The 24053-nt window shown below is 50.7% G+C and overlaps 1 protein-coding gene across 9 annotated transcripts in view; it reads left to right on the top strand.

The window, feature by feature from the left end:
• The window catches only part of LOC140395751 (sentrin-specific protease 2-like), a 117859-nt gene that overhangs the window by 43951 nt on the left and 49855 nt on the right, over window positions 1–24053 (top strand). For all 9 annotated transcript variants that reach the window (XR_011936309.1, XR_011936294.1, XR_011936299.1 and 6 more), the window contains exons 10-12: window positions 9249–9330; window positions 15806–15970; window positions 19127–19258. Coding sequence is in view for 5 of the 9 variants with exons in the window: in XM_072483930.1 (XP_072340031.1) it covers window positions 9249–9330; window positions 15806–15970; window positions 19127–19258 (379 nt within the window). In the remaining 4 variants the exon portion in view is untranslated. The remainder of the gene's footprint in view (window positions 1–9248; window positions 9331–15805; window positions 15971–19126; window positions 19259–24053) is intronic.

The following is a 24053-nucleotide window of genomic DNA, read 5'->3' as shown; positions in this document are numbered from 1 at the left end:
ACTCCAAATATTGCTAGCCCCCAGCTTGGCTTGACCCGGGCTTTCACCACCTGAGATATTGCTCCCGCCACTCCTCTCCAGAACCCCATCAGTGCCGGGCATGACCAAAACATATGGACATGGTTCGCCGGGCTCCCTGACAACCTTCCACATCTGTCCTCTACCCCAAAGAACCTGCTCAACCTCGCCCCCGTCAGGTGAGCTCTGTGAACCACCTTAAATTGTATCAGGCTGAGACTGGCACACGGGGAGGAGGAATTAACCCTACCTAGGGCATCCGCCCACAGACCTTCCTCGATCTCCTCCCCAGCTCCTCCTCCCATTTACCCTTCAACTCTTCTACCAGCGCTTCCCCCTCTTCTTTCACCTCCTGGTGTATTTCCGACACATTGCCCTCCCCGACCCATACACCCGAGATCACTCTGTCTTGAATTTCTTGTGCCGGGAGCAATGGGAATTCCCTCACCTGTCGCCTCACAAAAGCCCTCACCAGCATATATTTAAAGGCATTTTCAGGGGGTAACTCAAACTTCTCCTCCAGTGCCCCTAGGCTCGCAAAAGTTCCGTCAATGAACAGGTCCCCCATTCTTCTAATCCCCGCCCGATGCCAGCTCTGGAACCCCCCGTCCATCTTCCCCGGGACAAACCGATAGTTACCCCTGATCGGGGACCACACCGTTGCTCCCATTGCACCCCTGTGCCGTCTCCACTGGCCCCAGATCCTTAGCGTTGCCTCCACCACCGGGCTCGTGGTATACTTTGTCGGCGAGAGCGGCAGCGGTGCCGTCACCAACGCCCCCAAGCTCGTTCCTTTACAGGATCATCGACACATTTGCTGCCCAGTAGTAGCTCCCCAGGTTTGGCAGCGCCAACCCTCCTCGGTCCCTACTGCATTCTAGGAACCCTCTCCTTACCCTCGGGGTCTTATTCGCCCACACAAACCCCATAATACTCCTACCTACTCTCTTAAAAAAGGCCTTAGTGATCACGATGGGAAGGCACTGAAACACAAACAAAAACCTCGGAAGAACCACCATTTTGACCAACTGCACTCTACCCACCAGCGAGAGCGGTAACATGTCCCATCTTTTGAAATCCTCCTCCATTTGCTCCACCAACCTCGTCAGATTCAGTTTATGTAGGGCCCCCCAACTCCTGGCTATCTGGATCCCCAGATACCGAAAGCTCCCCTCTGCCCTCCTCAGCGGTAGGTCCCCTATCCCTCTTTCTTGGTCCCCCGCCTGTAATACAAAGAGCTCACTCTTCCCTACATTGAGCTTATATCCCGAAAACTCCCCAAACTCCCTCAGAGTTTGCATGACATCCACCATCCCCTCCACTGGATCCGCCACGTACAGCAACTGGTCATCCGCATATAGCGACACCCGATGTTCTTCTCCCCCTCGGACCACCCCCCTCCATTTATTAGACTCCCTCAATGACATGGCCAATGGTTCGATCGCCAATGCGAACAACAGGGGGGACAGGGGACACCCCTGCCTCGTCCCTCGGTGCATTCAAAAGTACTCCGACCTCCGCCGGTTCGTCACTACACTCGCCACCGGGGCTCTGTAAAGGAGCTTAACCCAACTGATAAACCCTCACCCGAACCCAAACCGACGCAGCACCTCCCAGAGGTACTCCCACTCTACTCGGTCGAAGGCCTTCTCCGCGTCCATAGCTGCCACTATCTCCGCCTCTCCCTCCACCGATGGCATCATTATCACGTTTAAGAGCCGCCGCACATTGGTGTTTAGCTGCCTACCCTTTACAAATCCTGTCTGGTCCTCGTGAATCACCCCCGGGACACAGTCCTCGATCCTCGTGGCCAGCACTTTTGCCAGCAACTTTGCATCCACATTAAGGAGCGAGATCGGCCTGTACGATCCACATTGCAGTGGGTCCTTGTCCCGCTTTAGGATCAAAGAAATTGTCGCTTCCGACATTGTCGGAGGTAGGGTCCCCTCCTCTCTTGCCTCATTAAAGGTCCTCACTAGTAGCGGGGCCAACAGGTCTACGCACTTCCTGTAGAACTCCACCGGGAACCCGTCCCGTCTCGGGCCTTCCCCGCCTGCATGCTCCCCAAACCCTTGCTCAGCTCCTCCAACCCAATTGGTGCCCCCAAACCAGCCACCTCTTGCTCCTCCACCCTCGGGAATCTCAGTTGGTCTAGAAATCGTCTCATACCCTCTTCCCCCGCTGGGGGCTGGGATCTGTACAGCTCTTCATAGAAGGCCTTAAATACCTCGTTTAGTTTCGCCGCACTCCGAACCATGGCTCCCTTCCATCTTTGACTCCCCCTATTTCCCTCGCTGCCATCCTTTTACGGAGCTGGTGTGCCAGCATCCGACTAGCCTTTTCCCCATACTCGTAGGTCGCCCCCTGCGCTTTCCTCCACTGTGTCTCCGCCTTCCCTGTGGTCAACAGGTCAAACTCCGTCTGGAGCTGTCATCTTTCCCCAAGTAATCTTTCCTCCGGGGCCTCTGTGTAACTCCTGTCCACTCTCAAAATCTCCCCCACTAACCTCTCCCTTTCCATGCCCTCTGTCTTCTCCCTATGAGCCCTGATGGAGATTAGCTCTCCCCTGATCACCGCCTTCAACGCCTCCCATACCACCCCTACCCGCACCTCCCCGTTGTCGTTGGCCTCCAAGTACCTTTCGATACGACCCCTCACCTTCCCACACACCACCTAGTCCGCCAGCAGTCCCACATCCAGCCGCCACAGCGGGCGTTGGTCCCTCTCCTCTCCCAGCCCCAGTTCCACCCAGTGCGGGGCATGGTCCGAAACGGCTATGGCCGAATACTCCGTCCCGTCCACCCTCGGTATGAGCGCCCTGCCCAGAACAAAAAAATCTATCCGGAAGTAGGCTTTGTGTACATGGGAAAAGAAAGAAAATTCCCTGGCCTGCGGCCTTGCAAATCGCCATGAGTCCACTCCCCCCATCTGATCCATAAACCCCCTAAGTACCTTGGCCGCCGCCGGCCTCTTTCCAGTCCTTGATTTGGAGCGGTCCAGTGCTGGATCCAACACTGTATTGAAGTCCCCTCCCATTATCAGGCCTCCTTTCTCCAGGTCCGGAATGCGCCCCAACATGCGCTTCATGAATCCTGCATCATCCCAGTTCGGGGCGTATACGTTTACCAACACCACCCACGTCCCTTGCAGCCTACCGCTCACCATTACATATCGCCCTCCATTGTCCACCTCAATAGGCTTGGCCTCAAATGACACCCGCTTTCCCACTAATATTGCCACCCCTCTATTCTTCGCGTCCAGTCCCGAGTGGAATACCTGTCCTACCCATCCCTTTCTTAACCTGACCTGGTCCGCCACCTTCAGTTGAGTCTCTTGGAGCATGACCACGTCCGCCTTCAGTCCCTTTAAGTGCGCGAACACTCAAGCCCTCTTCACCGCCCCATTCAGCCCCCTCACGTTCCACGTTATCAGCCGGATTGGAGAAACCCCGCGCTTTCCACAGCCCACTCCGCCCCCTCTGGAGCAGCTCCTGTCGCGGCCATGTCTCTCTCCCCCAGCCCATATAACATTTCCTGCGCGTGATTGACCCCCTATATACAACAACCATCACACATCAAACATCCCCCCCGCCCTCACAAACCCTCAGTTAGAGTCCAACTTTTCGGTTTGTATAAAGGTCCACGCCTCTTCAGGCGTTTCGGAGTAATAGTGTTGGCCCTTGTATGTGACCCACAGTCGCGCTGGCTGCAGCATTCCGAATTTCAATTCTTTCCGGTACAACGCCGCTTTGGCCCGGTTGAAACCCGCTCTCCGCTTTGCCACCTCCGTGCTCCAGTCCGGGTATATTCGGATCTCTGCATTGTCCCACTTACTGCTCCGCTCCTTCTTGGCCCATCTCAGGACCAACTCTCTGTCTGCGAACCGGTGAAACCTCACCACCATCGCCCTTGGCGGCTCATTTGCCTGGGGCTTCCTCGCCAGCACCCGGTGTGCCCCGTCCAACTCCAGCGGCCTCGAAGGGGCCTTCCTGCCCGTCATCGCCTCGAGCATCGTGCTCGCGTATGCCCTGGCATCAGCCCCCCCCACTCCCTCAGGGAGACCCAGGATCCCCAGATTCTTTCTCCTCGACCTGTTCTCCAGGTCTTCGGGTCTTCCCGCCCACCTCTTGTGTAGCGCCTCGTGCTGCTCCACTCTCACCGCCAGGCCCAAGAGCTCGTCCTCGTTCTGGCAGGCTCTTTTCTCTACCTCCTGGATCTTAACCTCGTGGGCTTTCTGGGTGATCCCGAGTCCTTCAATTGCCGAAAGCATAGGCGCCAGCATCTCCTTGCGCATCTCCTCGCGCTGCTCTTCGAAGCAGTGCTTGATGAACTCCTGCAGCTCCCCTTTGTCTCTGGCCGCCGCCATTTTTTTTTTACCTCAGTTCTCCCATTGCTCCAGTGCCGCTTTTCTGGCCGTTGCACTTCGGGTCCGTTTCATAGGCGTTGGAGGGGGAGCTCTCTCTTCCCTTCCCCACGGGTTTTTGTCAAAAAAAGTTCCGTTGGGGGTCCTCTAGCGAGCCCGAAGGTCCGTGGTAGCGGGAGCTGCCGAATCGTGCGACTTAGCTCCGCATCGCCGCACCCGGAAGTCAAAAAAAGGATACAATTCTAAAGAAAATGCAGGAGCAGAGGGAGCTGGGTGTATATGTGCCTAACTCATTGAAGGTGGCAGGGCAGGTTGAGAGATCAGTTAATAAATCGTACAAAATCTTTTTATTCATTGGGGTACAGAGTACAAAATCAAGTAAGTCACACACTGGTTTAGCCTCAAGGAGGTGCAGGTTTTGGAAAGTGTGCAGAAAAGATTTACAAGAATGGTTCTGAGCATGGGAACCTTCAGTTATGTGGATAGATTGGGGCTGTTATCATTGGAGAACAGAGATTGAGAGAAGATTTGTTAGGCTTGTTCAAAATCGAGGGCAGTACGGTGGCGCAGTGGGTTAGCACTGTGGCCTCACGGCACCAAGGTCCCAGGTTCGATCCCGGCTCTGGGTCACTGTCCGTGTGGAGTTTGCACATTCTCCCCGTGTTTGCGTGGGTTTCGCCCCCACAACCCAAAAATGTGCAGGTTAGGTGGATTGGCCACGCTAAATTGCCCCTTAATTAGAAAAAAATGAATTGGGTACTCTAGACTTGTTCAAAATCTGGCGAGTGGAAATGGGAAAAACTGTTCCAATTGACAACAGGTGAAGAATCAGAGACGACCTGAGGAAAAACTTCTTTCTGCAACATATTTAATTGTGGTTTCCAAAAGGGAACAGGATGACTACCTGAAGACAAAAGATATAACTGGGGTACAGAGAAACGGCCGAAACTAACTGAGTTGCTGTTGCAATGTGCTGAATGCCCACCTGCATTGTAAACATTCAGTGATTCCAGTAGAGATACATTAAAGCAAGTTGATAAATACTTGAGAAAGAATGAAGTTGAAGATTACACTGATATTGTGATCACGAAGAGTGGGAAGAGGCTTCTGTGGAACATAAACACCAACATAAATGGGATAGGTCAAATGGACCTCATCTGTGCTGCAAATTCTATGAAAACTGCCAGTGGGGGACACATTGTCTCACTGCCCCCTCGCGTTCTCTCTCGCCGCCCCCTCGCGTTCTCTCTCGCCGTCCCCTCGCGTTCTCTCTCGCCGCCCCCTCGCGTTCTCTCTCACCGCCCCCTCGCGTTCTCTCTCACCGCCCCCTCGCGTTCTCTCTCGCCGCCCCCTTGCGTTCTCTCTCACCGCCCCCTCGCGTTCTCTCTCACCGCCCCCTCGCGTTCTCTCTCGCCGCCCCCTCGCGTTCTCTCTCGCCGCCCCCCTCGCGTTCTCTCTCGCACTACCCCCTCGCGTTCTCTCTCGCCGCCCCCTCGCGTTCTCTCTCGCCGCCCCCTCGCGTTCTCTCTCGCCGCCCCCTCGCGTTCTCTCTCGCCGCCCCCTCGCGTTCTCTCTCGCTGCCCCCTCGCGTTCTCTCTCACCGCCCCCTCGCGTTCTCTCTCGCCGCCCCCTCGCGTTCTCTCTCACCGCCCCTCCCGTTCTCTCTCACCGCCCCCTCGCGTTCTCTCTCGCCGCCCCCTCACGTTCTCTCACGCCGCCCCCTCGCGTTCTCCTTCGCCGCCCGCTCGCGTTCTCTCTCGCCGCCCCCTCGCGTTCTCTCTCACCGCCCACTCGCGTTCTCTCTCGCCGCCCCCTCGCGTTCTCTCTCACCGCCCCCTCGCGTTCTCTCTCGCCGCCTCCTCGCGTTCTCTCTCTCTGCCCCCTCCCGTTCTCTCTCTCCGCCCCCTCCCGTTCTCTCTCGCCGCCCACTCCCGTTCTCTCTCGCCGCCCCCTCCCGTTCTCTCTCGCCGCCCCCTCCCGTTCTCTCTCGCCGCCCCCTCGCGTTCTCGCTCCCCGTCCCCTCGCGTTCTCTCTCGCCGCCCCTTCGCGTTCTCTCTCGCCGCCCCCTCACGTTCTCTCTCTCCGCCCCCTCAGGTTCTCTCTCTCCGCCCCCTCGCGTTCTCTCTCACCGCCCCCTCGCATTCTCTCTCGCCGCCCCCTCGCGTTCTCTCTCGCCGCCCCCTCGCGTTCTCTCTCGCCGGCCCCTCGCGTTGTCTCTCACCGCCCCCTCGCGTTCTCTCTCACCGCCCTATTGCGTTCTCTCTCACCGCCCCCTCGCGTTCTCTCTCACCACCCCCTCGCGTTCTCTCTCACCGCCCCCTCGCGTTCTCTCTCACCGCCCTCTCTCACCGCCCCCCTCGCGTTCTCTCTCACCGCCCCTCCCGTTCTCTCTCGCCGGCCCCTCGCGTTCTCTCTCACCGCCCCCTCGCGTTCTCTCCCTGTCCCCTCGCGTCCTCTCGCCGCCCCCTCGCGTTCTCTCTCGCTGCCCCCTCGCGTTCTCTCTCGCCGCCCCCTCGCGTTCTCTCTCGCCGCCCCCTCGCGTTCTCTCTCGCCGCCCCCTCGCGTTCTCTCCCGCCGCCCCCTCGCGTTCTCTCTCGCCGCCCCCTCGCGTTCTCTCTCGCCGCCCCCTCGCGTTCTCTCTCGCCGCCCCCTCGCGTTCTCTCTCGCCGCCCCCTCGCGTTCTCTCTCGCCGCCCCCTCGCGTTCTCTCTCGCCGCCCCCTCGCGTTCTCTCTCGCCGCCCCCTCGCGTTCTCTCTCGCCGCCCCCTCGCGTTCTCTCTCGCCGCCCCCTGGCGTTCTCTCTCGCCGCCCCCCTCGCGTTCTCTCCCGCCGCCCCCTCGCGTTCTCTCCCGCCGCCCCCTCGCGTTCTCTCCCGCCGCCCCCTCGCGTTCTCTCCCGCCGCCCCCTCGCGTTCTCTCCCGCCGCCCCCTCGCGTTCTCTCCCGCCGCCCCCTCGCGTTCTCTCCCGCCGCCCCCTCGCGTTCTCTCCCGCCGCCCCCTCGCGTTCTCTCCCGCCGCCCCCTCGCGTTCTCTCCCGCCGCCCCCTCGCGTTCTCTCCCGCCGCCCCCTCGCGTTCTCTCCCGCCGCCCCCTCGCGTTCTCTCCCGTCGCCCCCTCGCGTTCTCTCCCGCCGCCCCCTCGCGTTCTCACCCGCCGCCCCCTCGCGTTCTCTCCCGCCGCCCCCTCGCGTTCTCTTCCGCCGCCCCCTCGCGTTCTCTCCCGCCGCCCCTTCGCGTTCTCTCTCGCCGCCCCCTCGCGTTCTCTCTCGCCGCCCCCTCGCGTTCTCTCTCGCCGCCCCCTCGCGTTCTCTCTCGCCGCCCCCTCGCGTTCTCTCTCGCCGCCCCCTCGCGTTCTCTCTCGCCGCCCCCTCGCGTTCTCTCTCGCCGCCCCCTCGCGTTCTCTCTCGCCGCCCCCTCGCGTTCTCTCTCGACGCCCCCTCGCGTTCTCTCTCGCCGCCCCCTCGCGTTCTCTCTCGCCGCCCCCTCGCGTTCTCTCTCGCCGCCCCCTCGCGTTCTCTCTCGCCGCCCCCTCGCGTTCTCTCTCGCCGCCCCCTCGCGTTCTCTCTCGCCGCCCCCTCGCGTTCTCTCTCGCCGCCCCCTCGCGTTCTCTCTCGCCGCCCCCCTCGCGTTCTCTCTCCCCGCCCCCTCGCGTTCTCTCTCCCCGCCCCCTCGCGTTCTCTCTCCCCGCCCCCTCGCGTTCTCTCTCGCCGCCCCCCTCGCGTTCTCTCTCGCCGCCCCCTCGCGTTCTCTCTCGCCGCCCCCTCGCGTTCTCTCTCGCCGCCCCCTCGCGTTCTCTCTCCCCGCCCCCTCGCGTTCTCTCTCCCCGCCCCCTCGCGTTCTCTCTCACCGCCCCCTCGCGTTCTCTCTCACCGCCCTATTGCGTTCTCTCTCACCGCCCCCTCGCGTTCTCTCTCACCGCCCCCTCGCGTTCTCTCTCACCGCCCCCTCGCGTTCTCTCTCACCGCCCCCTCGCGTTCTCTCTCACCGCCCTCTCTCACCGCCCCCTCGCGTTCTCTCTCACCGCCCCCTTGCGTTCTCTCTCGCCGCCCCCTCGCGTTCTCTCTCGCCGCCCCCTCGCGTTCTCTCTCGCCGCGCCCTCGCCGCGCCCTCGCGTTCTCTCACGCCGCCCCCTCGCGTTCTCTCTCGCCGCCCCCTCGCGTTCTCTCTCACCGCCCCCTTGCGTTCTCTCTCACCGCCCCCTCGCGTTCTCTCTCACCGCCCCCTCGCGTTCTCTCTCACCGCCCCCTCGCGTTCTCTCTCACCGCCCCCTCGCGTTCTCTCTCACCGCCCCCTCGCGTTCTCTCTCACCGCCCCCTCGCGTTCTCTCTCACCGCCCTGTCGTGTTCTCTCTCACTGCCCTCTTGCGTTCTCTCTCTCCACCCCGTCCAGTTTACAAGTCTGCTAGAAATCAAAAGTGCTTCTGGCACAGATTGACATTGGCAGTGAAGAGTCACCTCGCCTAGGTCAACACTGGCAGTACAGACCTATTTCTGTCACAGATCAACGCTGGCAGAGTAGACTTGCTGCACTGTGGGCCATGATACAGTGTGTTTGATCAGAGGGCATGTGGATTATATGCTGGCAGGAGTGCGTTGGGGGATGTGGATAATGATAAGAGAAAGATTATTCGACATTGCATTAACTTGGGACTGTGCCTGGGGTGAGCAGCTGAAGTTCGCGGTGGCAAAAATGCATATCAGGGTGTCACAGGAAGAATCATCCCAATAGAAAGGAGGCGCAAGAGGGGAAGATTGATGTTTTTATGAAATCGTGTTGTCAGTGACTGAAATTGCAAAAAAATAGACTGACAATTGTGAAGGCTGGTGAAGTGGGAAGATCAGGACTAACTTGGATAATTATGTTGACCGATAGACAGATCTGGTCTGATGATCAATCCAAGGTCCTGCAGATGACTGGAGGAAACCCAACTGCGAGAATGAAAGAACATAACGTGGTAAGGAATGTTTCTTGGATTTGACTTGATAGAATTGTGACACAGTGCCTTAAAATTATTGGGCAGCAGGTTTCGTGTCTTTACACTAGAAAGTAGAATGGTTAGCTTTAATGTGAAATCATATGTAGGAGAAGAGGATTTAACTTGGCAAAAGTTAGCAGCTTTAACCATTGAATAGCTTGTAATATGGGACTTTTGAAAAACAGGCACAAAGACTCAAGGTGCTAAAAATATTGCGTGAGCACTTCGATCTCACCTCTGAATTAGAACATCCATAGAATAGAACCACTACCTTGCAGAAGAAGGCCATTCAGCCCATTGGGTCTGCTCTCCGAAAGAGCATCCAATGAAGCTCACTCCCTTACCCTATCCCCAGAACCCCGTAAACATAGAAACAGAAAATTGGAGCAGGAGGAGGCCATTCGGCCCCATCGAGCCTGCTCCGCCATTCATTCTGATTTTGGCTAATCATCCAACTCAATAGCCTAATTCCCCCCCCCCCCCCCCCCCCCCGCCCCACATATCCTTTGATCCCCTTCGCCCCAAGCGCTATATCTAACTGCTTCTTGAAAACAGTGTTTTGGCCTCAACTACTTCCTGTGGTAACAAATCCTACACTCACCACTCTCTGGGTGAAAAAAAATCTCTGTCCTAAATGGTCTACCCTGTATTCTCAGACTGTGACCCCTGGCTCTGGACGCTCCCACCATCGGGAACATTCTGTTAGAATTTTATAGGTTTCTATTAGATCTCCCCTCATTATTCTGAACTCCAGCAAATACAATCCTAACCGTCTCAATCTCTCCTCATACGTCAGTCCCACCATCCCAGGAATCAGTCTGATAAACCTTTGCTGCACTCCCTCTTTAGCAAGAATATCCCTCCTCAAATAAGGAGATCAAAACTGCACACAATATTCCAGGTGTGACATCACCAAGGCCCTGTATAATTGCAGCAAGACATTCCTGCTCCTGTATTCAGTTCTTCTCTCAATGAAGGCTCGCATACTATTTGCCTTCTTTACTGCCTGCTGTACCTGCAGACTTACCTTTGATGACTTGTGTACGAGGATACCCATGACTCGTTGTACATTCCCCTCTCCTAATTTATGGCCATTCAGATAATAGTCTGCCTTCCCATTTTTGCTACCAACATGGATTAACTTGCAGTTATCCAAATTCCATTTTTGCTACCAACATGGATTAACTTGCAGTTATCCAAATTATATTGCAACTGGCAATCATTTGCCCACTCACGCAATTTTTCAAAATCACACTGTAGGATCTCTGCATCCTCCCTTCACCCAACTTTCTGTAACCTGAAAATTTGGAGAAATTACATTTTGTTCCCTCATCTAAATGACTAATATACATTGTGAATACCTGGGGTCCAAGCACCCTGCGTTACCCCACTAGTCACTGCCAATTTGAAAAGGACCTGTTAATTCTTGGGCGGCATGGTGCTGCAGTGGTTAGCATTGCTGCCTACGGCGCTGAGGACAAGGGTCGATCCCGGACCTGGGTCACTGACCGTGTGGAGTTTGCACATTCTCCCCATGTCTGTGTGGATCTCACCCCCACAACCCAGAGGTTAATTGGAAAACAAATAATTGGATACTGTAATTTTTTTTTTAAAGACCCGTTAATTCCTACCTCTTTGTTTCCTTTCTGCCTACCAGTTTTCTACCCATCTCAAACCATTACCCCCACTGGCTCCCCCTCATTAACTCCACTAGTTACAGCCTTGAAGAATTCCAGTAAATTTCCCCTTCGTAAATCCATGCTGACTCTGCGATCCTGTCGCTGTTTTCTCTCTGCCTCCCTTTTTAAATAGTGAGTTATATTAGCTGCTCTCCGATCTTTAGGAACTGTTCCAGAGTCTATAGAATCCTGGAAGATGACCACCAAAGCATCCACTATTTCTAGAGCCATTCCCTAAGTACTCTGGGATGTAGATTAGCAGGCCTTGGGGATTTATCAGCCTTCAATCCCATCAATTTCCCCAACACCATTTCTCTACTAATATTGATCTCCTTCAGTTCCTCTCTCTCACTAAACTCTGTGTTCCCCAACATTTCTGGTATCTTATTTGTGTTCCCATTTGTGAGCACAGAACCAAAGTATGTATTTGATTGTTCAGATTTCTCTTTTTCCCCATTATAAATTTCCCTATTTGTGACTGTAAGGGACCTACATTTGTCTTCACCAATCTTTTTCTCTTCATGTACCTATAGAAACATTTAGTTGGTTTTATATTCCCAGCAAGCTTACTCTTGTACTCTTATCTTTTCCATCTTAATCAATCCCTTGGTTGTTCTTTGCTGAATTCTAAACAGCTCCCAATCCTCAGACCTGTTGTTTTTCTTGGCCAATTTGTAAGCTTCTTCCTTGGATCGAATGCTATCTCTAATTTCCCTTGTAAGCCATGGATTGGCCACATTTTCTGTTTTACTTTTGTGCCAGACAGGAATAAGCAGTTGTTGCAGTTCCCCCATGTGGTTCTTGAATGTTTGCCATTGCCTGTCCACATTCACCCGTTTAAGTAATGTTTCCCAATTGATTATAGCCCACCTAACCTGCACATCTTTGGGCACACAAAGGGGCAATTTAGCATGGGCAAACTACCTAATCTGCGCATTTTTGGACTATGGGAGGAAACCGGAGCACCCGGAGGAAACCCATGCAGACACTGGGAGAATGTGCAAACTACACACAGACAGTCAGCCAAGGCCAGAATCGAACCCATAGAACATGTAGAAAATACAAAATCTGAATAAATGAGTTACCTTAGCTAAAATGTGCCTGTAAGAGTGATTAGAGCTAGGACTCTTAAGCAAAAGAAAGGAAAATAGAGAGTGAGAAGAGATAAAAGGAGGAAGGGAAAGACCAAAGTGATGGGAAAAGAGGGAGACAAGAATGGAAGGAGAAGGCGTTAGAATTCCAAGAAAGGAAGATAGAACAAACTTTCCAGAGAGAGAAAAACAAGAAGGAGTTCCGGCAGCTCAAAATAAATAGGAAAAGGCCACTATACCCAGTGAAGGCACATCCTAGTGAGAGAAATTACCTTCGCTCAGGATCGAGTTCTGAACTCTTAAAGTACTTCCAATTGATGCCAAAGTGAGATGAGTGGGATGTGGAAGCATTTTTACTCTCATTAGAAAAGGGTAAAGCAGTTGAAGTGGCCAGTTGAGGATTGGACCCTTCTACTGTAATACACAAAAAGATCATGGGATTCAATCCAAATGGCCTCCTTCTGCACTGTAGGGTTTCTGTGACACCATAAATTGATGCATAAACCTCTAGCTCAAAATAAACTTGGGTTTAATAACTCCTATAAGCCAGGGAGAGAAAGGTTTGAGGTGGACAATACAATAACAGGCTGAAGAGAAAAGGAGAACAGGGAGGAAAAACTTGATCATTCTCCAACTTTTAAAAGCAAGAATCTGGATAGTAAATCAGTTGGGAAGATGCACGTAGTGCTTTCAGTGTGGAAAATCTGGACACCAAAAAGAAAATTGCTGAAGAAACCAGCGATGCCCTGTCTCTGTAGCTGAACCAGTGTCTGTAACCATTAGGATTTTAAACTTTAATTCAGATTAGGATGAGGGTACCTACCAGAATTTTTCTTTGCCCAAAGGGAAAATGACTCCTTTTGTGTCCCAAGCCTTAAGAAAAGAGAGCTGTCCTCTGGGACAGTAGCCATCTTCAAATCCTAATTGTAGCAAAGGTTGCAGAGATGCCACCTGAAATACAAATATTGGCGAAAGGGCTTACTGGCAGAACGCTTGAAATTTCCCTCCGTTAAAGTTTACCTGCACGGTAAGTCGGTCATCAGGTGACAGCGCAATTCTGAGCTTACCAATGCTGGGGGTGGAGTTGGGGCGTCGACCAGTTGCTGAGCAGTTACTTAGCTGGAAGCATGGCATTGTGTCCAGATGATTCAGAGCAGTCCACGGAGATGCGAAGCTGAGGGAAACAAGCAAAATCCTGCTCAGTTGAAGAGGGCTGAGGAAACATCTAAAATCCTGCAGAGGTTGGTAGAGCCAGTCAGGATTAAAGAGGATAAAGGAAAGCCAGTAAAATTTGCAACGGCCAAAGTAAACCATGCCGAATTTAGCAGAGAGTGAGGGTAATGCCCCACCTGTGCCATGGGAATGTAGCAGAAATTGGACGGTCACCTGTGAGCAGTCGTGTCCTAGAGGACATGGGACAGAGTGTGGGGAAACTCATCACTGAAGGCAAAGGATAGATTCTGGACTGGATTCTCCGATTTTGAGGCTAAGTGCCGATGCCGGCGTGGGAACTGTGGCCAAAATCGGAGATGACCCCTCACCAACCGGTGAGGGGCTAGCAGCCACTCCAGGGAAAACTCCCGCCTCCCATGGCTGGAGAATGGCCAGGTCCATGGCTGCGCGTGCGCACGGCGATGACTTGCAGCGGTCATGCCATAAAACATGGCGTCGGCCGAGCACAGACCTGACCTGCCAAATACTGCCCCCCGGATACCCCCACTGGTCCCCCCAGCCCTCGCAGAAGCCCCCCCCGGCCAGCAGCATGGCTCCCAACTGACTGTGTGGCAACGCTGGACGCAGTCTGCAGTCATCGCGCCGGGTTCCCGACCGCTGAGACCTCATGCCCCCAAGTGCGGTCGGGAACTCGGCCCATCGGGGGTGGAGCAATGGGGGAGGGCCTTCAGGGACGCTCCAATGCCATTGCAACAGCGTGCGGCACGCAATGCGATGATGCCGTCTCGGAGGATAGAAAACCGACATCAAACCGGCGCTGCTACCGATTTGGGTGTCTGAAGGGCTTTCCACCCGATTGCTGATTCCGATATTGATGTTGGGCAACTGTGAATCTCGCCCACTATATCCTAAACTCAACCGCAATTGTGAACACCATAAGGGAAATACAAGTGCAGTCAGTGTAGAAGTTCTCACTAAAAGACCAAATGGTTAAGTTCAAATTTCAAAATTTACCAAATTCAGCTTCAGAGCCCACTGAATATAGGTGCAGGATGTGAATCAACCCTTCCTGAGTTCAAAACCAGTTTACAACCCACTACCATCCCAGAAATAAGATTTGTCAATGTACCAGAAACTGATCTATTGAACTCATTGGTTGAGGAAGTGGCCATTGAAGGGAGATGTGCAGGCAGCAAAAACTGCAGTAGCAGAAATTTGCATGGTCCAAACATTTTTCTTCAACCTGTGAAAGGCAACTCTTTCTAGGAAAGCAGAGGCAAGCCTGAATCTCCTCTAACCCCACAGCTCACCAGAAGTCACATGCCTGTTGGTCTTGAAGTTCCCAAAGCACCATCACCAGATCATTATGACAATTCTAGCCCACTAGACAAAACATAACTGGGAATTTTTAAAGAAGGGAATAGAAGGCATTAGAGTCCTGTGAACAAACCTGCCTTAAAGCCACCCCTAATGCCAAAAGATCTTCACTTTTAGTTGTGCCTCATCTGAGTTTGAAATGAAAACTGAAGATTAAGTGTGGGTGATGGAATGAATGTGTATAAAATATGTGGTTGTATTTCTCGATTTACCATGGTAAGAAGTCTTACAACACCAGGTTAAAGTCCAACAGGTTTGTTTCAAACACTAGATTTCGGAGCACTGCTCCTTCCTCAGGCAATTTAGCCCCTTAGCGTGGCCAATCCACCTACCCTGCACATCTTTGGGTTGTGGGGGCGAAACCCACGTAAATGCGGGGAGAATTTTCAAACTCCACACGGACAGTGGCCCAGAGCCGGGATCGAACCTGGGACCTCAGCGCCGTGAGGAAGCAATGCTAACCACTTCACCATCCTACTGCCCTGACTGTTGCATCTTAAAAGTCTTTCAGCCTTATTCTGATTCCAAGCCCTCCTATAAAGAAGCTTGACCTCCTGCTAAAGAAACTGGACGTGTCGAACTTCGTGACCTACTGAACCTTCATTTCTTCAAGGGAATCTCCCACACTCTGGGGTGGAGAGGCTAAGAAACATCCGCATCTTCCTCCAAAGCTATACAGGCAGTAGGGGAAAAGGTGCAATGATTTCAGTTCTCCCTAAACCCTGTCTGTAACAATTGTTCATCAACGCAATTGGGTTTCTCAAAGCAGCTATTGTTTTCCTCATTTCGTACCTCTTTTCTCTCCTTCTCATGTTTCCCTTCGTAGGTGCTGACTCTGCTACACAGGTGCTCTCTGACCAAGCAGCTATCCCTAATGTATTTGCAAAGCTCTGTCCTGCATTGAGTGATTATGATCAGGACCAGTAGCTGATTTTGTCTTTCTTTAGTTGGGGCACTGGCACCATTTGTGACATTGAGCTGCTACTTGGGCTGAAACCAGCTCATTAAGGAACCAGGGATCAAACCTGGAACTTTGTAGTTTATATGCCTTAGTCACACACTACTTTTACAAGCAATGCATTTAGTGTGTTGTCTCTATTTTTGTGATTCTCTCTTCGTTTTCTCTTTTTTCAGGAGCAGAATATAGAGCGTGACCTATCAGATGAAGTGGCAGCGCGATTGTACCTGGATGAAGGAGATGCAATAGCATCTGCCAAATTTCAGTCTTCTCAAATCCTAAAAGAAAATCTAAACATCTTAAGTAAAGAGCAAAGAGGAGATCTTCCCCAATTTACGGAGGTATAGCTAAGATACATATTACAGAGACTTCAACATTAAAAAAAAAATAAGGGGAGATAGATGTAATGGGTTTGGATCAGGAGAGGTAATGCATACTTGAAAAAGGCAATGCATTTGATAAGATGCTACATAGGAAACCAATTGATCCAATTAAGCCACATGATATTAAAGTGAATGTGGCACAGACCAGGAACTTGGTTACTTGGGCAACAGAGTAGAAGGTCAATCGAGGTGCTTCAGAAAGGAATAATCTAAATTATGGTGTCATTCGTCACTGTTGGGTCTGTCGTTCTCAATATATATGGATGATCTGCTAGGGGGAACACTAGAAGTTGCAGGCACAAACATTTGGAGCCAGTTTAGTTAAGCAGGTGACCACAGACAGATTAGTAGGTTAGCTAGAGAGATGTTAAATGGAAGGTGGAGAAATATAAAGATACATTTTAAGAAGAGTAAAGTGATGAAATATACTGGCAAAACTTTGAGAATCAGAGGGATTTGGGGATTCAGATTCACAGTTCTTCTAAAGTGTGAAAACAAATTTGATCAAGCTGCTTTTAGAAAAAAGCATTAATGGGGATGTAGGATTTATAAATAAGGGGACTTCCGGTGACGGCGGGCGGGAGGCGGCCGCACAATGGAGGGCTCCCGGTCGGCAACGGCATTTTCGGGGCTTTAAGCCCGGTCCCAGGGTCTGCGGAGGCGGCAGAAGAAGGGAGAAGGCACGGAGGAGGCACAGTGGAGACACAGGAGGAAAAAAGGAACAAAGAAAAATGTCGAGGGTGAGCAAGAAAACGGCCGGGGAAAAAACAGCTGGAGGTCCGTCGGGGAGTGGAAAGGTCACCGCGGGGTCACCATGAAAAATGGAGGCTGGAGCACCAGGGAAGGCCGCACTGCTTACGGCTGAAGAAATTACTAAGGTGATGGCTGCGGAATTTGAAAAGCAGTTGGCGCAGATTGCGAAATGCATGGAGACGGTGAGGAAGGAGATGAGGGAGGTTTTGAGTGTGCTGGTGGAGGAGGCGGTTTCCCCGGTGAGGACGGAGGTGGCGAGCGCAGTGGCGGAGGTGCGAGAGCAAGGGGAGGCGCTGAAGGAAACGTTATTGCAGCACGGTGATCAACTTGCCTCGATGGGGAAAGAGTTGCGGAAGGTGATGGATACTAACAAGGATCTGCGAGGAAAAATGGAAGACCTGGAAAACCGATCCAGGCGACAGAATTTGAGGATTGTGGGGCTGCCCGAATGAGTTGAAGGACCGAAGCCGACTGAGTACTTTGCCGCGATGCTGACAAAATTATTGAGGGAGGGGGAGGACCCCTCCCGATATGAACTGGATCGGGCTCATCGGTCGTGGAGGCCTATACCAAAGGCGAGTGAGCCGCCAAGGGCAGTGACTCTGTGCTTCCGTAGGTACAGGGTGAAGGAGAAGGTCCTGAGCTGGGCTAAGCAGAAGCGGGTGATGCGGTGGGCTGGAGCTGGTATACGTGTATACCAGGACTTTACGGTGGAGCTGGCAAGGAGGCGGGCTGCCTTCAACCGGGTGACGAGGGCACTGTACATTAGCAAGGTGCGGTGCGGCATTATATATCCAGCGAAGCTGAGGGTGACTTACAAGCTCAGGGACTTTTATTTTGGAACGGCGGAAGCAGCGGAAGAGTTTGCGAAAGCAGAAGGACTGTGGCAGAACTGACAAATTGAGGAATGGCCATATGCCGATGTAACCTCATGACTGTATTTTCTTCTTTTTTGTATCACTGCGCGCGGGTGTAGAGATTAAAGGAGCCAATGTGGTATATATTTGGACAAGGGAAGGGACGGGACTTTCACTCGAAATGAGAGTTCTTTGAGGTGTAGGTGGGTATGCGGGGTTTGTGTGCTAAAAGGGGATCTTTGGGCTTTCCTAGGGCCGGGCAAGTGGGAAAGGGACCCGGGCGGGGGCCTCCACGCTGGCCGGTTTAAGCCGGCCAGTGAACGGGAGTGAGGTGGGGGGAGGGGCTGCAGCATCAGAGCCTGGCAGAACAGGGTCCGAGTGGTCTAGCCGGGGTGGAAAGTTGGGGGAAGGAACCGAGGTTAGGAGGAGGAGTTTTACAAGAGGCAGTGGACAGGAGGAGCTGGAGACCTGCGGTGGGGGGGGGGGGGGGGGGGGGGGGGGGGGGGGGGTGGAAGGTGGGGGGGTGGGAGCTGTGTAAGATTAAGGGTGTACTACAGGTAATCCCTGATTCCTTTTTGTCATTTGTTTATGTAAACATGCGGGTTGAGGTTTGGGGGTTGGTGGGTAGATGGGATCGTTGTTATTATGGGGACTGACCTTTCTTGCTGATTATTGTTTATTGTTGATGGATGTAAATGTGGGAGAAAATGTGAAAAAGGAGAATTTAAAAATAAATTTTTTTTAAAGGATTTATAAATAAGAACCTGGAGTGAAAGAAAATTGACAAGAAAGTAAGATTGATACAATAATTGGTTTGAATATGATGTTCAATTTTTAATGCCTCAGTTCAGTAAGGAGGGTAAAGTCTTGGAGAAGGTACAAAAGGGGCACTGAAGTGATATCAAGGCTGACGACATTTAGATAGAAGGGACTAGGAATACTTGGCTTTTTTCATTAAAATAAAGCAGATTGGGAAGAGATCTAATGTGAGAGATTTTGAAAAAATTACATCCAGAAAGACTACAGCACTGTTCCTCTCACATTCAGGCAGAGTTTCTCCCTTGCATATCAAAATCAGAACTGAGAGCTCAATCTCTCCCGCGGCATCATTGGGCAAATTTACTGTTTGCTGTACTCTCCCATTAAAATTGACCCCTGTGAGGGCAGCATGGTGGCGCAGTGGTAGCACTGCAGTCTCACGACGCTGAGGTCCCAGGTTCGATCCCGACTCTGGGTCACTGTCCGTGTGGAGTTTGCACATTTCCCCCGTGTTTGTGTGGGTTTCGCCCCCACAACCCAAAGATGTGAAAGGTAGGTGGATTGACCACGCTAAATTGCCCCTTAATTGAAAAAAAAATTGACCCCTGTAAAAACAACTGTTTATTTTTCCATTCTCAGACAAGTTCCACCCTGATTTTTCTCCTTACAGCTGCTAAGTGATCTTGCAGTGTTTGTTTTTTGCTTTCTCTTTGCAGCTTTGGTAACTTGCGGTCTTCTGTTACAGAAAATGGTGGAGGCTGTAAGGAAAGCCCTTGACGGTGGAGAGTCTGACGAAGTACTCAGCACTGGCTTCAAACTGAGGATAACACGAAAGGACATTGGAACTCTGTGTAATTACAACTGGTTAAATGATGAGGTACAGGTGCCTTTCAAATTGTTCCTTTTTATATTTTTTGCTCTTATTTGAGTCTTAATTGTACCCCACCTCTGAAAAAGCTGACTCTAACGAGTGTTCTTCCACATGCCCTCTGGGACTTTATCCAAATGGCTATTCATAAATTATTTTCCCATTGGTACACTGGTAGTGGGCTGCTCTGTGTGGTTAACCTGTATTTTCACTTGCAACAGACTCCCAGGCCACCAGAACCTGTTCCTCTTCCAGTTTTTCATGGCTTCATCTTGACTCAGCCATGCTGCTTTCACTAGTTGTTCGCAAGGTGCTGTTAAACTGTTAGAGATGGACATATTTGAAGCAATGTGAATTTCTTTTCCCGTTTATAATAAATGTAATTTATATTAATTGATGATGAGGAAATATTGGTCAAATTGTTATGGATATCATTCTTTTCCGATTACATCATGAGCCACAATAACAAACAGACTATTACTTCTATTTATCTAGTTCCTGTAACATAATAAAGTGTCCCAAAGCTCTTCACAGGTACATTATAAAACAAAATATGAGTTTGGAAAAAAATTATTCAAGGAATGTGAGTGTCGCTGGCTGGGTCAGCATTTATTGCCCATCCCTAATTGCCCTTAAACTGAGTGGCTTGTCAGAGTATTTAAGAGTCAGTCTTATTGCTGTGGATCTGGAATCACAAATAGGCAAGTCCAGGTGAGGACAACAAATTTCCTTCCCTAAAGGACATTAGTGAACTAGATGGGTTTTTACTATCAGCTCCAATGGTTTCATGGTGATCATTAGCCGTTTAGTTCCAGATATTTATTGAGTTCAAATTTCACCATCTGCCCTGGTGGGATTTGTACCCAGTTACCCAGAGAATTGCCCTTGGACTTTGGATTTCTAATCCAGTGACAATACCACAATGCCATCACCTTAAAACAAAATGCTGCAAGTACAGGAAATAATAAAGTAGAAATTGATGACAGTTTTCAGAGTATTTGGAAGTGGGCAATGATGTACCCCAATGTTTAGTTCCGAGATGACTTCATTGCCTGTGACTGTGTGTGTGCATGTGTAATCCCACACACCAAGGATGTGGTTATAGGTTTAGAGGGAGCGGTGTCAAAATTTAGATAATTATTTCAGAGAAAAGGAACTATAAAGAGATATATTGATAAGATGGGCAATGGTCTAAGAGCTGGCAGGTGGAATTAAATATCTGTAAGTATTTAAATTATTTGTAAATTGAAATAGGGTTGGCACTCTGGAGGGGAGCAGAGTTTTTGAGGGTAGGGTAATGGGGATACAGGGTCACAAAATTTCATGTGAAACAAAAGTCTTAAGCAGCAGTTATCCAAATTTTGACTTTCAGAGAAATGTTGTTTGGGGTTTGTGTTGGAAAAGGGTGAAAATATGCAAATCATGATAAATTCTTAAGATCCACAACACCAATTTTGTCTCTGCCTGCATTGCTATTGCCAGTTACCTTTTCGCATTCTCAAACCATGGGCTCTACAAGTTGAGGCTTGACCATTTCTAGCTATATTTAAAATCATCCCAAGATGCCTGCTGAAATCTGCGAGAAGGTATTTTTTAAAAACCTGCAGTTTCAAAGTGCTTGCCGTGGCCATAAAACATTTTCAACTCGAAGGGACTTCTTGCAACACATGTTTTTCTTCATGGAGGTCATTTCACTGTGACCAAGTAAAATAACAACCTGGGTGAACCTGCTCTGAAAACTACAACCAGAATACACCACAACAGTGTCACTCGTCTAATCTACTGTAGAATACTGCTCTGCCTTGTCCTGCTGCCACGACACAAACTGAGGATGTGTAGTGAAATTCTGTCTTGAGAACAGTGTCAGGGATGCTTAAATCCGTTCAAATGAGTGACTCCTGGTGCTGTTCCACATTGCCCCACTTGCCATTTGTTGCAACACCATCTGGAAGGTCCTGACCCAAAGCATACTGTGTGCTGCTCTATATCACTGCCTGCTATCCATCATAGAAAAGTACACTCTCCCCCTACAGTCTTCCTTTAAGTAATGGTCGCTCTGCCAGATGTACCACCCTCCCAATCGATTAACTTGATTTTATTTTCTCCAAAATTACATTTTATTCATAAAACTTGTAGAAGAATATTACATTATAGTTCAGATTTGACATTACATAAATTGTAATGCTGATCAGTTTCTTTTCATACAGCACACAAGATGCTTCAATGGCTTGGCATTGCAGGTTATATTTATAATAACATTTACATTTAATGTCAAACATCTGGTGCATCCAGCCTGAAGGATTTTATATGGTTTCCAGTTCCCCAGTATAATATGGCGAGAGGGCCTTAGACCAGTGTTTTTCAAACTTTTTTTTCCCAGGATCCACTTTGGCCAACTGCCCACCTTCAGGACCCACGCCGGCCGAACTTCGGGACCCACGCCTCGTTTGCTTACCCAGTCTCTCCTGAGTCAAGGCAATGTTTGGGATGCCAGATATTCGATATCCAGGCTTGGGCTGACAAGTGGCAAGTAACATTCATGCCACACAAGTGCCAGACAATTACCGTCTCCAATAAGAGAGAATCAAACACTCGCCCCTTGACATTCAATGGCATTACCATCAACTTCTTGGAGGTTATCATTGGTCACAAACTAAACTGCACGAGCCATGTACTGTGACAACAAGAGCAGCTCAGCGGTTAGGAATCCTGCAGCGAGTAACTCACTTCTTGACTCCCCAAAGCCTGCCCACCACCTACAAAGCATAAGTCATGAGTGTGAATGAATACTCCCCACTTGCCTGGATGAGTGCAACTCCAACAACACTCAAGAAGCTTGACACCATCCAGGTCAAAGTAGCCCGCTTGATTGGCACCCCTTCCACACGCATTCACACCCTCCACCACCGACGCACAGTAGCATCAGTATGTACCATCTTCAAAATGCACTGCAGGAACTCACCAAGGCTCTTTAGGCAGAACCTTCCAAACCCACAGCCACTAGCATCTAGAAGGACAAGGGCAGCAGATACCTGGAACACCACTACCTGGAGTTTCCCCTCCAAGTCACTCACCATCCTTACTTGAAAATATATCGCTGTTCGTTCATTGTTGCTGGTTGTTATGGGCCAGGGCTTAGAGAACCCCAAAGTGTATCATGGAGTTCACCTGACCCACAACTTTTAATAGATTTTGGTTATGGGGAGCACAAGGGGCCACTCTACAGGTGTGATGCAACAGAGATCTAAAGTACTTTTTAATCAAAATAATGTTTATTATATGAATCCAGTTAACATTTTATAAACACACAGTAAACACCTTAGCAACTATCAACTCAAATACTCCCCCGAAGGTACAGTACTCTATGAGTAACTCTTAATCTTTCCTAGCAACATCCATATGTTAAACCCTTTTCAAAGAAAGACAGCAGGTTTAAATTCTCTACAGAAACAGGTATTACTTTGAAATCCTCAAATGAGCGGAAGACAATCTGTAGCTTGTAGAGAGAGAGATCATTGGACAGCTGCTTGCTTTGCCTGCAGCTATCCAACTCTGAAAACAAAACTAAAACACACACTGGCTGCCTGCTCAAAAACGAAAGTGAAAGATAGCCAGCCCAGCTCCACCCACACTCTGACATCATTGCAGCTATTTGATAAACACCCAGTTCTTAAAGGTACTGTCACATGACATGGGCAAAATCCTGGAACTCCTTCCCTAATAGCACAATGAGTGTCCCTACACCACATGGACTGCAGCGGTTCAAGAAGACAGCACACCACCACCTTCTCAAGGGCAATTAGGGATGGGCAATAAATGCTGGCCCAGCCAGCGAAGCCCACATCCCGTAATAAATTGATTAAAGAAAAGCTAACGTTTTCTTGCCCCAGGCAAGGGAGGGAAAGTAAATCATCTAGTTTTCCTGTAGCCCCGATGCATTGAATTTATGTTAGCATTGAGCAAGGCCAGGATCAGATATGCCTGTGATGCCCTCCTATCAATAAAAGTTCACTGTGTAGGGTCACACATGAATAGTTACTCATGCGAGATACTGGAGGTATTCTGCTTTAATAAATCACTGATCCTTGGGGGAAGGACATTTTGTGTATGTTCAATGAAAGACCGATTTGCATCGGGCGCTTCTTGGGCTCCGAGTACTTACATAGTCACCTGTAAAATCCAAGAATAATACAAACAAACAAAGACTCCCAGGAAGCAAAGGTGCAACCACAGATTCTTGCTAGGTATTTTCTCCATTGGGGATTTAACCAAGCCTCCAGCTCCATGGCAATCACCTCGGCTGGTTCCATCGACCTCGTGCTCACCTGGACCCACATTAACCCCCTCCCCAGGCTCAAACTAGAACGTGACATTCAATTTGTCATAATCAAAGATTCAGGTCACCAGCAAGCTGCACCAATATTCCTTTCCCATAGGAATTTGTTTTATAATGTTCCGATTTTCACAAAGCAGATCAGCAATAGCTCCACACTCCATTCTGTTCAAAATAAATACATGGGGAACATGTGCGCAGAGCTTGCACAGTCCCCTCATGACATGACTAGTGTATACTGCCCATTTGGAATTGCTTTTCAGAAGACTTTCCAATTGTATATCCAAGTCACTCACAATCCTGACTTTGAAATATAACACCATTCCTTCACTGTCGCTGGGGCAAAATCCTGAAACTCCCTCCCTAATAGCACAGTGGATGCACCTACACCACATGGACTGCAGTGGTTCAAGAAGGCAACTCACCACCACCTTCTGAAGAGCAACTAGGGATGGGCAATAAATGCTGGCC

The sequence above is a fragment of the Scyliorhinus torazame genome, chromosome 2 (assembly GCF_047496885.1).
Source record: "Scyliorhinus torazame isolate Kashiwa2021f chromosome 2, sScyTor2.1, whole genome shotgun sequence".
Lineage (NCBI taxonomy): Eukaryota > Metazoa > Chordata > Chondrichthyes > Carcharhiniformes > Scyliorhinidae > Scyliorhinus > Scyliorhinus torazame.
The sequence above is the reverse complement of the archived record's forward strand: the minus strand, read 5'-3'. Positions and strand labels throughout refer to the sequence as shown.